The 15290-nt window shown below is 43.1% G+C and overlaps 1 protein-coding gene across 4 annotated transcripts; it reads right to left on the minus strand.

Moving 5' to 3' along the window:
- Positions 1–423: 423 nt before the first annotated feature.
- Positions 424–15223, minus strand: ube2i (ubiquitin conjugating enzyme E2 I). Of its 4 annotated transcripts, XM_012970419.3 has the most exons (8): positions 14487–14657; positions 7405–7461; positions 7249–7324; positions 7000–7083; positions 5863–5935; positions 2855–2964; positions 2684–2763; positions 424–1496 (listed from the first exon to the last, which is right to left on the minus strand). In XM_012970419.3, exons 3-8 carry the CDS (start codon positions 7312–7314, stop codon positions 1433–1435), a joined length of 477 nt encoding a protein of 158 aa, XP_012825873.1. In that variant the 5' UTR covers positions 7315–7324; positions 7405–7461; positions 14487–14657; the 3' UTR covers positions 424–1432. The 4 variants fall into 4 exon arrangements, with proteins under 4 accessions (XP_012825873.1, XP_012825872.1, XP_012825871.1 ...); XM_012970418.3 differs by lacking the exons at positions 7405–7461; positions 14487–14657 and adding an exon at positions 14880–15223; XM_012970417.3 differs by lacking the exon at positions 7405–7461 and having other exon boundaries at positions 14487–14655.
- Positions 15224–15290: the final 67 nt, after the last annotated feature.

Raw genomic sequence — 15290 nt, forward strand, 5'->3', positions numbered from 1 at the left:
GATCCCATAGAGGCACCTGCCTAACCCTAGTTCTGGCCCTCTGGGTTGCTATTAGGCAACATTCTAGAGTGTGAAAACAGGCCTAATCTTGGCTTGTGGTGGGGTCAGTTTTTCCAATTAGAGGGGTAACTGAAGTGGAGCTAATGCTTCATGGGACAGTAAATAGCTGTTCAGGAACATAAGAAAGGTGCAGATTATCAAAATGTGTGTTTTTATATGTGTTCCCCTTTACATGTGAATTGTAGGGATTAATACGAGAGCATGCATCTATGAAGTGGCACTTTTAATGGAAGATCTTGCTGGAGACCCTTAGTCCTGATAGAACAATTACCCTTTCCCAGGATTCCACACTGCTTTGGCCCCCGTTCGAATGGAAGTTCTGGCAAAACAACAACACTGTAAATAAATAAGGAAGACCAAGTGTTTATTAACAAATGTCACTTCCAATGGACTTGTTTTATTTGCATTATTATTTCGTGTAGTACATTGCTCATACGAAAGCAGGATCTATAAACAAAGATCATTATACTTACCAGGTTTTTTGGTTTACTGCTAACTGTTTTATTTAAATCTGCATTTCAGATTACAAGACAACAGTACGTTAGCCAACTACATCAAGATGCCAGGGCTACAATCGTTTTGCTCATCCTTTTCACGGCGCAGCAAGAATAGAACAGTTATAAAAAGTTCTTTTATATATATATATATGTACAGATTTCACACAAAAAATAAAAATGTCACAATGTCAGTTTACAAGCCTGAACACTTCTGCTTTGTGGTCCTCTTAATGAAAAAGATAAAGAAACAAAAACTTTATATAAACAGTTTATTTAATCTAAACAGCAACACAGACAAAACGCCATATAAACAAAGGAAGTGATGCAGAAGCAAGATGCTGACTGACATTGAATCTCTGAGGCTCTAGGTTGAGGTGCAACCTAGTTTCTTAAAGACGTAAAAAGAAATTTGGGGTAGGGGAGGGGGTGGAATTTATGACATTGTTCTTAATACAGCCAGCTAGAGGCTAGATATAGTTCTAAACATTTGAAAGCATGCCTGCATCAGATAGCAAAGGAAAACTAGAGATTACTAGTGAATTTATAGAAGTATAAAAGTTTTATCATTTTACAGCAGTTGAAATACTGACATCAATATTAAAATAAAAGCAAGTTTTACATCATAACAATCAAAATACAAAAAGACTGAAGGAAGAGACCCTGTATGAAAAAACTGGGGGGGATATTCAGCAAATTTAGAACTCTATACAAGTGGCGGAAATGGAAAATGGCACACATACGACCCCCTCCCCTAAGTGAGAGTTTCAATTCTATTTAGCATCATTCAATTTTTGCAAAAAAAATTGTTTTTTTGTAAACAAGTTCTTGCCAAACCAATCCCTTCCTTTTATTTTAAGATGCTGCAAGGTTGAAGTTTATGATGGCGCGAACTTCTTGGCTTGTGCTCTGACTCTTTTTTCATATTCAACTCTGTTTTGGCTGTGGGAGGGAGATAAAAAAAAAAAAAAAGAATCAAGACAAATTTCCCAGGCTATACTCTACCTGGTCACCCATATGCCCTACCCTTAAACTAAATCCCTTTGTTCAGTCAATTTAATGACTTGCCCAACTTTGCCTGCACATTCTGTGAGTTGCCATCCATGGAAGCCTGTCTATACAGGGTATCAGAAAATGTCCTCTGTGAGGTGGAGTCCATCTTTGGCTTCCTGACAGGTCATGTCCCAAACCTCATGTCCCCCTGAATATACAGTATATTATACATACACACACACACACACACACACACACACACACACACACACACAAGTATGTGAGGTAATAAATAAAATACCCATTGTAAAATATGAGGATATCATAAGTCCCTTCTGAGTTCCATTGGACCTATGGGGGGGGGGGGGGGGGGCTATACCTGGGCCTCTGTGTACTTTAAAGGAAATGTCAACCCTAAAGATATTTTTTTTTCATAATAAAAGAAAAAACATAATTCTAAGCAACTTTCCAATAACAATGTATTAAAAAATATCAGTGCTTTAAATGGTTTTTTTGTAAATGTAATTGCTACAGAAAGCAGCATTTGCTGAACTCCCGGTTGTTACTTTTTAAACAATGTTGCGAGTGCCAGGCTCCTCCAGCAAGACAGGTCTGTAAAATCTGCTGCCGTTTGTTACATTGTTTTAAACACCAGAGCCACCAGGGAATAGAAAAGCACTGACCAACACTACTTCTAATAGCAGCTATATATACAAATAACTCAAAAACCATTACAAATATGTAATGAATGTATATTTCAAAGTTACTTAGAATTAAGTTTTCCTTTATTAGGCAAAACATTTTTGGGGTTGACATGTCCTTCAAATGCCAGGGCCTATTTTGAATCCTTGCCCAGACCTGGTGTCAGCTTAGGTAGGACTAAAATGGCAAGCTTGATAAGCCTGGGTGAACAAAGCTACTGGAAAAAAAAACTCAGTTCTCAATATTAGAGTAGTGAAATACAATGTGAATGCAAAAAAATTATAGCAGCCCTTTAAATGTCAAATAGACAGTATTAAAGCTAGCATCAAGTACAGTGATTTGTTTGCCTGTAAAGGGTAACATTACTACAGAAGAGGGGACATATACACAGCCCCTATCCCAGCCAGAAAAATGCCCCATACATAAACACTAACCAGTAAATTGTGTATGCCTCTGCTTGAGCTGGATCTTGTATATTTGGTTCATTTAGAAGTTCTTGTATTCCTAACAAGATCTTTATATAGAAAAAAAAAAGAGAAAGTTAATTGCAGAACACAAACTGTTCAGTATTATACAGAAGGACAGGAATCTGCACTTTATGATACCTGTTTAATTGTGATTGCTGGCCTCCAATCCTTATCTTCTTCTAAGATAGACAGACACACTGTGCCTGAAGGATAGACATTCGGGTGAAAAAGGGGTGGCTCAAATTTACCTGTGGAAAATGCAAGAAATCAGCATAGCACTGCCAACTGTACTGCAGAATAACAGGGCTTCTTTAACCACAAAGGCATTGGAAAGCAAGGCTCTAATTGCTTAGGGAAGGATCAGGCAAAAATCAACTGACACTGTTCTGGAGTGGGTGCATAGTGGAGTAGTGGGTTCTCCAGGTTATTGTAACCCTTACTGGTGGGATTAATATTGCTCAGTGCCGGCCAGTCCCACTCCCATCTAAACAAACTCATTCAGTATGGCCCTTTGTGCATAGCAGCATTATTGTGCTGAAACAAAAGTCAGCCCTACCGTTGGCATATATGATTTAAGCTGGTTGTCTCCTCCTGGTATCTGCCATATTTGGACTTTCCCCATCAGACTGCCAGCTGGTGAAACGCCATCTCTTACTTCAGCAGATCTGGGAGCTATATGCCACTAGCTGGCACTTGGCACTGCACACAGATGTTAGGTTTGTTTCCCTCTGATTAGCCACACAATAGTCAGCATGGGTCCTGAGCTTCATCTAAAGCACACACCTTCACAAAGTTAGGCAGAGAGGCCATTTACTAGATATGTTCTTTATGAAGCAAGCCTATACATATTGGCACAAGGAGCTATTTGAGCACCATATTGCATCCCTATTAAATAGCGAAATTCCAGAGAAGGGCAATTAAGCACATATAGGGTATGTAAAGACTCCGTTATGTGGAAAGACTGGCCAAGGTGCAAATAGAAGTCCTTAAGGGGGAATATGAGAACTATGTATGAATATATAAGGGCACTATAATCTCTCGAATGCTTTATTTACCAGTAGATCCTTCCATCTATATATACTATATATACTGGAAAAACTTATTGACTCGAGTATAAGCCGAGGGAAATGCAGCCACTACTGCAAGTTGGAGTGATATCACCCCCCTCCCAGCAGCCAATTAGCAGAACAATGTGAAGCATCAAGATAGCAGCTCCCACTATATATCAGAATAGCACTAAATAGTGAGAAATCCAAGTCCAGCTTGGGACTCCTCCAATTACATGGGAGTAGGAGAAACAATAGGTTAGCTGAAAGCAGTTCTAATGTGTAGCGCTGGCTCCTTCTGAAACCTCAGACTCAGCTCCCTTTGTTTGGCAAACCTTCACTCCTGTGTTAGTGCCTCATAAAATTCTGACTTCACTGTAGGCTAGTATTGAGTCCCAATGGGCTTTTTTTGCCATCCCAGATTACTGCCCGCTCACTGCCACCTGAGGCAAGGTTCTTACTTTGCCTTATGGCAAGAGCGGCCCTGACCTTAAGGCAATGGTATGTTTCAACAACTCAGTTCAAAATTAGCTCAGAAATCTTCTGCACCTCTGAATATACATCCACACACAGTGACAGAAGGAAATAGCACTTAACAGTAACACCAAAAAATGAAAGAGCTTTAAAGTAATAAAAATATAATGCACTGTTGCCCTGCACTGGTAAAACTGGTGTGTTTGCTACGGTAACACTACTATAGTTTATATAATAAGCTGCTGTGTAGCCACGGGGGCAGCCATTCAAGCTGGAAAAAGGAGAAAAGGCACAGGTTACATAGCAGATAACAGATAAGCTCTGTAGAATACAATAGTGTTTTATCTGTTATCTGCTATGTGCCTGTGCCTTTTCTCCTTTGAATGGCTGCCCCCATGGCTACACAGCAGCTTATTTATATAAATTATAGTAGACTTTCTGAAGTAAACACACAACTTTTACCAGTGCAGGGCAGCAGCACATTATATTTTAGTTACTTTTATACACTTTCATTTTTTGGTGTTACTGTTCCTTTAAAAGAAGACAAGGAGAAAAATAAGATAAGAATTGAATACCAGTCAGTAGTGTCTGAAGAACATACTGCAAGCAAACGACCATGCACAATAAATTGAGATTGATGACAAAAAAACCAAACATTAATTAGTTTGAAATTAGCTGGAGTTTGAAATGGTAGGAGGAATTATTTGCAAAGCGCACAGTGTAATAGTATTACAGAATAAACAAAATCATGATAATATCCCTTTAAGTAGAAAAAGGACATGGGATCAAGGGAGCAAATTTTGAGCAGTGCTGACACACTTCAGAATTTTAATGTCTTTATGCCCATGTTCATAATGTGACGGAGCCAGTTAGGAAAGGGGACTTATAATATTATATATATATATATATATTACAGCCATTTCTTACACTTGCTGTCACATATCCATAGGCGGTCTGATACCGCCGCCGATGCGTGTCGCATCGGTGCCTGACTGTGCTCGTTCCTGGTGAGTAGCCGATGCTGGCGCTGCTCGTCACTTTCCTATGCATAAAGCAGTTGTATCCAGGCACGTCTGAGCATTGCCGCATGTCTGAATCTGCACGTATGATGCCGCGCGTGCAGGTGGCCCACGGAGGAAGGGGTGTAGGTGCGCGCGCAGCGATCGCATTTCACCAGCATCTATGTACCGTATATATGCGAGTATGGGGCATGGGGCAGTCGGTTCGGGGACCACATCAACGAGCCGATGCGGTCCCCGATCCGACTGGATTTTCTAACCTGGCCGATTGAGATCTGGCCAATTTCAGGCCAGATATCGGTCGGCCAGGCCGCTCGGTTCTGCCCATACACGGGCCGATTAGCTGCCGAATCTTTAGTGTCAGCATACTTTTGACCATGTAGTTTACTCAGAGAGCCTTGAATCTATTATTCACCAGCACAAAAAAACAAAAACAGAGCAATTTCTAAGGTAAAGCATCATGGGAATGAGCCTTCAGAGCATTACAGTGCCAATCTTTTATCTCCATTTCCTTGGGATAGGCAATCATCACCCTGCCCTATACACATGCTTCTAACAAGAGAAGCACTGGTTTTAAAGGAAGGGATTTAGGAATTAAGGCACTTACATTTAGGAGGTGAGGAGGGATAATCATCCTTAAAAAGCATCCGTAATTTAAATAAGCCACCTTCCCAAGGGGTCTGCAAGAAGAAGAAAAAATGAAATTGCAGATATAAGTTATGGGTAGAATCACTGGTTTATAAACAGATTTAATATAGTCCATAACCAGGACATTAAACTATTTTTTTTCTCTCCAAGAGACAATATTCTTCATAGGTCACCAATTTCACTCTAGTCTTTTTTAAAATATTTTTGCAGGTACTATGGTGACAGATTGCAAAAAAAACAAACCATTCCTGCTCCTGGTAAGGAGGATTGGCTGGAGGAGCCATGAAGTGAAATTGCATGTTATTGCAGTCTGTAGTGTTTATTACAGCTCACACAGCCACTAGAGAGTTTGAACCCTTCATCTCCCCTGAGGAATATGTAGTCACACAGCAGATGGGTAGTTGTGGCTTATTTAAAAGGGAAACATTTGTATAAATAGAGTAAATCATGTTTAAATGACCAAGCGTCATTTTAGCACCAAACACAGAAGCTATTTTGCTGCCCTGCTCAGATGGGTTCCATTAAGCCCAGTGCAGCAAACCTAACTGCTGCCAATCACAATTCACCTCACTCCACTTGCAGACCCTGGGGCATTTCAGTCCCCAAAGTCAATAAACAGGAGGTTTAGTGGATATTTTTAAGCTCCATGGGCTGGATGTGGTCCTTCAAGGGATTTTAATGGCCTAGGATTCATCCACAGCCATTATAATCTGTCCTCAGACATGTAGCATAGTGCATACGTGTTAGTTCAGTGCATGAAAGGTTGTCCTTTTACACCTAAACAGCATTTACAAGCTGGTAATGTGATCAGATGTAGGATATAAAACTGCCCCCCCTGCATGTTTCCTTCGAGTGTTCCATAGGGTTGCATGTGTCACAGCCCCTGGGTGCCAGGCAATGGTGCATCCTGTAACCAAGCAAAGTGCAATACCTGCTAACTGCAGCTACACCTGAATGTAAGTGTGTTAAGGTTGTACATTGGTTATGCAAGGTTGCAGAAGGTTGCTTCACTTATTTGGCTATTTTATGGTATCAAGGGAGCACTGCTAGGTAGAAATTCTGTACTGCTGTTTCAGGGAAGGATTCTAACACTTACCCCTTTCTTGCCTGGAATAGCACATTCCCAGTTCATCAAATTCATTGTGCCATCTGGATTTTTCGTTGGTACTGCCACAAAACCCTTAAAATAGATAAGAAAAAAACCCCCAAAGTATTAGTTTTTAAGTTGTTTGCATCTTAAAAGGGCAGGGCAGTTTAACAATTTAGGATTTTTTTTTTTAAACTACTTATACTATTTCTTGAAGAGAACACTGTTCTGGTTAGTTTTTCACTTTCTTGAACTTACAAAAGGATGGTCTTTTCTCCACGCTTTTCTCTCCTGTGCAAGTCTGCTCAGGGCTATGCCAGACATTTCAGGGTTCCTGCAGAAAAGAAATTAATACTGGTGAAATAACAGTATACATAACCAAACATAGTTTAAACAGAAAATAAGCAAACTTACTGCAATGTATCCAAAAACTTGCATGACAGTGACACCTAGTGGTTGAACTCTAGTAATCTGAATATGAAACGTATATGCTTATTACCGAGGCAGTAAAGAGTCAAAAGCATTAATGCGTCCTGTAAAGGCAGTAAAACCACCACTTTTCCACATTAGTGTAAACATATATTATTCTTAGAGCAACTTTAAAAGGTAAATGTCATTTTGTAGAGTTTTGTTAACACTGGAGTATTTGTATTCTTACCTCATGGGGCAAAATTACGGTTTGTGACCATTGCAGCATAATATAAATGTAACCCTTTATATTATACGTACCACAGATATCAGGATAATAATCCAAGATACACCCTACTTGCACATCATAAACACTGTACAAGGAACCCTGCAATGCTTCCCAGGCTGTTTGGTATAACAGTCTAAGAGCGCATATAAAAGGCATATTAGTGCGGTAAGCGCAAATCCAAATGTGTAAATGGCAGCTCCTGGCCCAGCATTGAGTAGGCTGTCACAGTTAAGTCCCCCACCCACAAGGATTTTCCTTCATATTGAGATTTACATCAACACATTTCCAATGCATAACTAATATTAAATTCTGAATTCTGTCACTTGGTGACGCATGTACCAAAAGGAATCACCCAGAAAACTCATCTGGAGCCGTCAATAATTGCCACTCCCATCCTCTGAGGTCAAAACTCACACAAAGGTGTGGCACTGCTTGCTGCAGCACACACTGGGTAATGCTCTTCCTATGGTTATGGGTGCTGGCACTGGCAGCAGCGGGCTATGCCAAAGCAAGCATTTCAGAGTAGAGGCTGCCTGTCACTGCAAAGAGTTTGCTGTGCTCTGCTATGGCAACTGGACAGTTTTTGGACCACAAGTGCCAAGTTCAGCGGTGGCATGGTATGCCAGCAGAGAAAACCAACCTGTTGCCTTCCTTTCCTTTACGTGTGCGCTGACAGGTAGATTTGGGCATGAAAATTAATACTTTAGCAATTCCATGCTGCACGCGTGCCGGCAAGCTGACCCCATGCCCCCCCCCCCTCCCTCCCTGAGAAGCCCCAGAATTTGGGGACCACTAAACTACAACATTATTATTAGGATGGTTGTAGTAAATAGCAGGATGTATGGCAAGGATGGAAAAGTCTCAAAATAACAGCTTGCAAGTCACTAAGCAATGATATCGCAAATTTATTGGGTAAACTTTAGGGCATACAGGCTATGAACATTATACCAACAGCGCCCCCTGCTGTCCCAGCCATTACCGACTCCATGACCAAGCCACTCACAAGAATTCATTAGCCAGCACATACAGTGGCTTCTGTTCAGTGGCTCAGAACAACAATAGGCCCCAGATGCAGCACTGCTCTTATTCCTGGTACAGAGAACATCACAACCAGCCCACTACTAACAAGGGACCACAACCAAGTCATTACTCCAAGGACTACAACTATGTCCCCCAGTGGATTCAAGGACAGCACTGATAGTAGCCACAGCACCTCCACCTACCTGCAAATCTAACAACACCCGAGTGTATCTCAATATGAGGCTACTTGATCACGTAGCCAACAGCATCAAACATGCCACAAGACAGAAGAAAAAGGCAAATAATTCAACTATGCAAAATAAAACAAAGACCAATTGAAAAGTTACCAAGAACTGGTCATTCTATAACATACTAAAAGTTAATGTAAAGGGGAACTACCCCTTTAAGCAGCCATCTACAGCCACCCATATCTATTATCCACAAACTGATCCCTTACTGTAGCACAGAATGTTTTAATCATCTTTAAAAATGGATATTATTGTCAATTATCTGGAAGGGTACTTTACATTTTTACTGCGGCTCAATGTAGTTTTTTAGCTGAAGAGAAGAGAGATCAGGGGGGAGGGGGCGTTAAAGACAATTCTAAATAACTTTTCCTTACATCGGGGTTGTCAAACTCAATTACATAAGGGGGGCAAAATCCAAAACACAGGCCAAGTCGCTTGAGCGAGCAGCGCTGTCAGGTGATAGGTGCTGCACGTTCAGGCACAGTCACCACGGCCACATAAAACAGCCAGGTCGGTTGGATTCGGCCCGAGGCCTTGTGTTTGACACATGTACATTACATACTAAAGTGCACATGGTCTGTGAACTTAAAAGCAGTATTTTATAAACCCTGTGGTGCTGACAACAATGTAGCAGCAGTCAGGTATCATCAAGGCCTGGTAACCAACTGGCTTCCGATACATTGTTTCAGGAGCAGTGTCGAAGCTGGAAACACACAGATTACATTTTCATTTAGTATGTCGCTTAGAGTTACATTTCTTTCAGTTTCTACATTTGTGTGGGTTTTTTGTTGTGATGATCCCATTTAAGGAATTGTCACTGAATGTCGCAGCTACTTAGGCCACTCCAGATGTGAGGCAAGGTGGTTTTTTTGTGCAAGTCTTTCACCATGTGCTTCCTGGGGGACAGGTGTGGAGTTGTTTTACCCAAACCCAGTATATACAGTTGGCTGGTGCTTTCACTGAAGACATGTCTTGAGACAACCTGTAAGGAGATATTAATGTACTGCTCAATATGTTAAAGGGATGTGTGTGAAAACAGTGTGAGAAGGGAAAGCAAACATTCTTGTACAAATGACAGTGCCATCGGTGACCCAAATGCAAGCATACCCATTGTACCTGTGCCTCATTAAAGTGCTGGGAATACACAAACTTTTCACATATTGTGCCTTTGCTGGAATCCAACCTGGGAGCCCAGTGCTGCAAGATCAGTAAGGACAGGTGTACAACCATCACTCAAAACTGTAGGAGTCCCCTTACGAGACAGGCGCTTGTGCATGCAATAAGCAGCAATGCAATACAGCAGACAAATCTCCTGTGTCTCGGGCGACTAATCTCCCCGAAATGCCATCCCACCGGCGAAAATGTAAATCGCCATCCCAAAATGCCATCCCACCGGCGATTTACATTTTCGCCGGTGGGATGGCAATCCAGGGAGATTAGTTGCCCGCGAACAGGGAGTTTTGTTGCGATGGCTTTGAGTCTCTAAGAAGGGGCATAATTCTCCAGCACCATACTACTAACTGACAGTGAGGGGATCCCCTGGGACCCAATGGTGCTAAAAAGCATGCCATGTGAAGCCATAAAAAACAGTAAAGACATTCAACAGGGCCATTTAACTATGTTTGGTTCTATGAGGCACCAGTGCAAATGTCAGTAGCAAGCAAACAGCTTTTGCTCAGCCTAAACCAAGGGGGACAATGAAGACTAAGTTCTGCTTGGCTGCTATGGGAACCGCACTGGTACAATTTAGAACCAAAGTTAACACTTATTGACTTAAGCATGAAGGAGAGTTGCCAAGACACCAATTCTCAGGATACCTAGCAGGGAAAGCTGCCAAACGCTCCCTGTCTAAAAGCTACCATTAGCAATAGGGCGTGTGGCAGAAGCATAACAAGTGCCCACTAATATCCAGGGCCACCAGCAGCATCTGTATATTCTGAAGCTCGGCATATAGTCATGTTTCGCACTTCAGTGAACAAGGACACTTGCCTTTAGTGATAGGCAAATGCAAGGGAATGAGTCCATTATCACCATATTATGGGCTTTGATGTCATCAGACCTATCACTGGACAAAAATCTAATCAAACAGGTTTTCTAAAGTATTTACACCGAACAAGGAATGTATTACTTTTAACTTATCCTTCCACTTTATGTCAGCTTTCAAAAGAATCTGCTGTAGCAGGGGATATCCAGCTGGCCTATGGGCCCTTAAGGTGGCCATACACGTGGCGATCTGACGAGGTTTCGTACGACCATCGGTCACACGAAACATCGTAAGATCCGCCACACACCATTCAGGGCTGAATCGGCAGGTAAGGAGGTAGAAACAATAGGATTTCTACCTCCTTCTGCCGATTCAGATCTGAAGGGAGAATTTTGGTCAGGCGCCTTCTATGGTGCTCCAATCAAAATTTTTCAACTGGTCCGATCGGCGAGTCGTCCGATATCAGCAGCTTCCTGCGATATCGGTCGACTCGCCGACATACCATACATGCACCGATTATCGTACGAAACGAGGTTTTGTACGATAATATCGGTGCGTGTATGGCCACCTTAAGTCTGGTAATGGGCACTACTAATTTATTTGAATTGTATTATATTCTGTTCCAAACATGTGGCACAATTCACCCACCACATGAAATATGTTGGAGAGACCTGTATTGCCTTCAGTTACCTACGTAGTAGATGTATTGGCATAGTCTAACCTCCTGGTCTATCTAGTTTGTCCACTATTTAAATGCTGTTGTTTATAAATACAACATATGCCTTTACTAAGCATGTACTTTTGTAACCACTTTATTTTAATTTTACTTCATCCATTTGGACCCATTTCCCTGCATGCACTACTGCTGTAGCAGCACCAAAACCTGCACCCTATCCATACAATACGCCCAGTTACCCAGGACAAAGTGGCAAAAGGGGAAGTATCTGCATTAGCAATAAAATGGGGGGGGGGGGGGGGGGGGAAGTAGCCTATGATTATGTGCCATGTGGGCACAAAAATAGGGCTGTAAAAATAAATGTATAAAAGGTTTTTGTTTACTTTATGGCCTATTTTAGACCAATGGCCTTCTTTTTAAAATTTTTTTTTTTGTTATGGTGGGGAAAAGTAGGTTAAAAATATCCCCGGTGGATACATGGGGCTTGATGAATCATTTCCATTATTGGACAGGCAGTATTTAATGTAATGCAACAGCAGGGCCCTCTATACCTCTTATCGAAAACAGCTTTCTACTGTACAGCACAGAAGAGTATGTTACAGAGATCTTATCCGTTCATTTGGCTTTAAATATCATCTGTATGCGGATGATATCCAAATTTATTTTTCGACCCCTTCATTAACAGTTGAAACTGCAGGTCTCTACCTGCCTCCTGGCCATCTCCAATTGGATGAACCAATGCCACCTAAAACTGAACCTAACAAAAACTGAACTGATCATCTTTCTGCCTAAACCTGGTCCTACCCCCCCAATTCAGCACATTGTTTGGGGGTGATCTTTGACTCCTGTCTCACCTTCTCTGACCACATTAACACCACTGTCAAAACCGGTCACTTTTTCTTACGCAATATTGCCAAAATCCGTCCCTTTCTTTCTACTGCAACAGCTAGGCTGCTCATGCATGCTCTCATCCTATCCCGACTTGACTACTGTAACCTGCTACTAACCGGCCTCCCTAACTCCCATCTTTACCCCCCTACAGTCTATATTAAATACTGCTGCCATCCAGGAGAGTTCAGGTCCTTATCGTGGCTTCCTATTAAACAAAGAATATCTTACAAACGCCTTCTCTTAGCCTTCAAAGCCCTCCATTCCTCTGCTCCTCACTACATCTCTTCCCTTGTGTCTCTGTACGTTCCTGGCCGACTCCTTCGTTTCTCGCAGAGCAACTGCTTGGTTGCGCCCCCCCACTACTACTGCTGTTTCCCGCCTTAAACCTTGCTGCCCCTTACATTTGGAATGCCCTCCCTGATTTCCTCCGGAAAGAATCCTCCCTCAGTCTTTTCAAAACTAAACTTAAAGACTACCTTTTGGAGCACTCGCACCTGATCTGGAAACTAACACTTATATTGTAGTGTCACCTGATGTGACCTACAGCACTTATATTTGCCTATTTGTATCTGTAAGTTACCCTCCCATATAGATTGTAAGCTCTATGGGGCAGGGACCTCCATCCTCTTGTGTCTTTGACTCTTAACTTATTGCAACTGTTACTGTATCTTGTATTTATGGTTATACCTAGTATTTATCTATTATCTTAATAACCCTGTTTGTATTAATGTATTCTACTGTACAGCGCTGCGTATTAGCGCTTTATAAATAAAGATATACATACATCCATATACATACATACAGAGTATGTTCTAATAAGGATAGTAGGTTACTCCTGGACCTATTACTTCTAATACATGGGACACTTGCAATACACTCATCTGAGTGGACTGAGAAAAATGTTAGGGCACCATAATCCCCTTCAGCTCAGAGGTCCGTCCGTTAAAAGAAATTTTTATATGCAATGTGTGTTTGCAACAAATGCAACTAACATACTCCGGCAATCTATTCTCTCCTTCTGTGCTATTTTATCCCCAGCACTACTACTATTTGAGTTTAGCACTATAGCTGCCTGCAGAGTTGTTATTCTTATTACTAGCAGGCATGGGATCCCCAAATTGAGGAATAATTACTTTGGATGCCTCTAGAAGACATGCCAACTGGGGGAACAGCATCAGAATAAAAGACAGTTTGGGGGCAGCAGTGGCTCCTAACCCTGAAAGCCAAGTGGATACAAAGTTATGAAATGAATGGAATATAGGGATTACCCATAGGAATGTAACCTCTGCAAGAGTATCAGCTTCTCTATAGGAGACATGGGCCATGCCACAAAGCTAACACTTGGCTGAAGAGACCAGCCCTGGGTAACTGGAGTAACTCCCCTAACCATTAGGCACCCTGTAGCCAAACATCTGAGTGTCAGCCTTCAGGTTAGCACACAGGGGGTACCCAGCCCTAAATACTAGGGGGCCAGTTGACAGGTTAGAAGTGATGCTGCCGGGCTGTACCAAAGGATACAGGGGAGGGGGTGCCGGGCTGTACCAAAGGATGCAGGGGAGGGGGGTGCCATGACAAAGCGGCCCGTCCCGGTGCCCTGTCCCAGGATAGGAGGATTCTAAATACCCGCCGCCGCCGCTACCGGAGCTGGGGAACCGGCTTTTCCGGGAAATGTCACTAACTAAGCGCGATATTCATTTCGGCCGCCAAATCCCACAGCTCCACAATGTGGCCTGAATCTCCCTTAGCGGCTGAACTATCACTCCCTGCATCCCACAGCTCAGCCCGCCAATGGCCCTGATGGCAGGGAGATGTAGTGTCAGACCGGGGGGCAGCAGCGTGTTGGGCCGGTAAGCCGCCCCGTATGGCATGTCCTGCCTCCCCCTATCCGGAATCCCGACACGGCCTCCCCCGCCCCTGCAGCCCGGGCTGTGAGGAGGTGGCGGTTGGAGTGGGTTTGAGAGTCCCCAGCGAGTCCCTCACCTGCGGCGGCGGCTTCACCCCCAGAGAATGCGGCTCGGGCGGCGGTGATTCCTGCTCTTTGTCTCGGGACAAAGCCCCCTGAAGTTTCCCTCCTGAAACAGCTCTGAGCCTGACCCAGACTAAATAAGGACCTCATGTCACAAGGACCCCGGCCCAAGGCCGCCCGGCGAGGTGCCTGAGCCCAGCCTGCCCGCGTATTGCCCGACTCCCCTCCCCCACCGGCCAATGCCTGTCACTATGTAGCGCCCAACACTCACACACCAACACCCGCCCGTACAGCTGCGTTATAGGGACACACACTCATACACTGAGCGCTGCTTGGGAGGCCTGCACATCATCTTACAGCGAACCAAATAACTAAGGGACATTTCCTGCGAACAGAACAATATTTACCGCTCTTCTCGAAGAAAGTTTCAGTGTCTTCAGGTGGGAAACCGCTAAGGTTGTGCGCAGGCAGCGCCACGGACAGCTATACATTTAAAGGAGCCGCGCTCTAAATTGAAGGGATCGTCTGCAAAGTGTCAGTCAGGATGGGGACATAGGCCCCAGGGAGCGCATTCAACGAAGTATCAGACGCGATGTCGCAAATGCTTTATGGTTTATCATACATCCCGGGTAAGGGGATATTTAACTTTCGATATCAATCGATATACATCGTTTTGACGTCGATATTGCCTTAAGGAAACTTGGCAGGGCCTAGCTGGCTCCGAGTTTTCCATCTCAGTCCCAGAGCAGCCCTTGTGCTGTCACGGAGAGAGCTGCCATCTCATTGATGCGCACAGAGTTTAGTGGGCGTGGGCTGGG

This window comes from Xenopus tropicalis, chromosome 9 (genome assembly GCF_000004195.4).
Source record: "Xenopus tropicalis strain Nigerian chromosome 9, UCB_Xtro_10.0, whole genome shotgun sequence".
NCBI classification, from domain to species: domain Eukaryota; kingdom Metazoa; phylum Chordata; class Amphibia; order Anura; family Pipidae; genus Xenopus; species Xenopus tropicalis.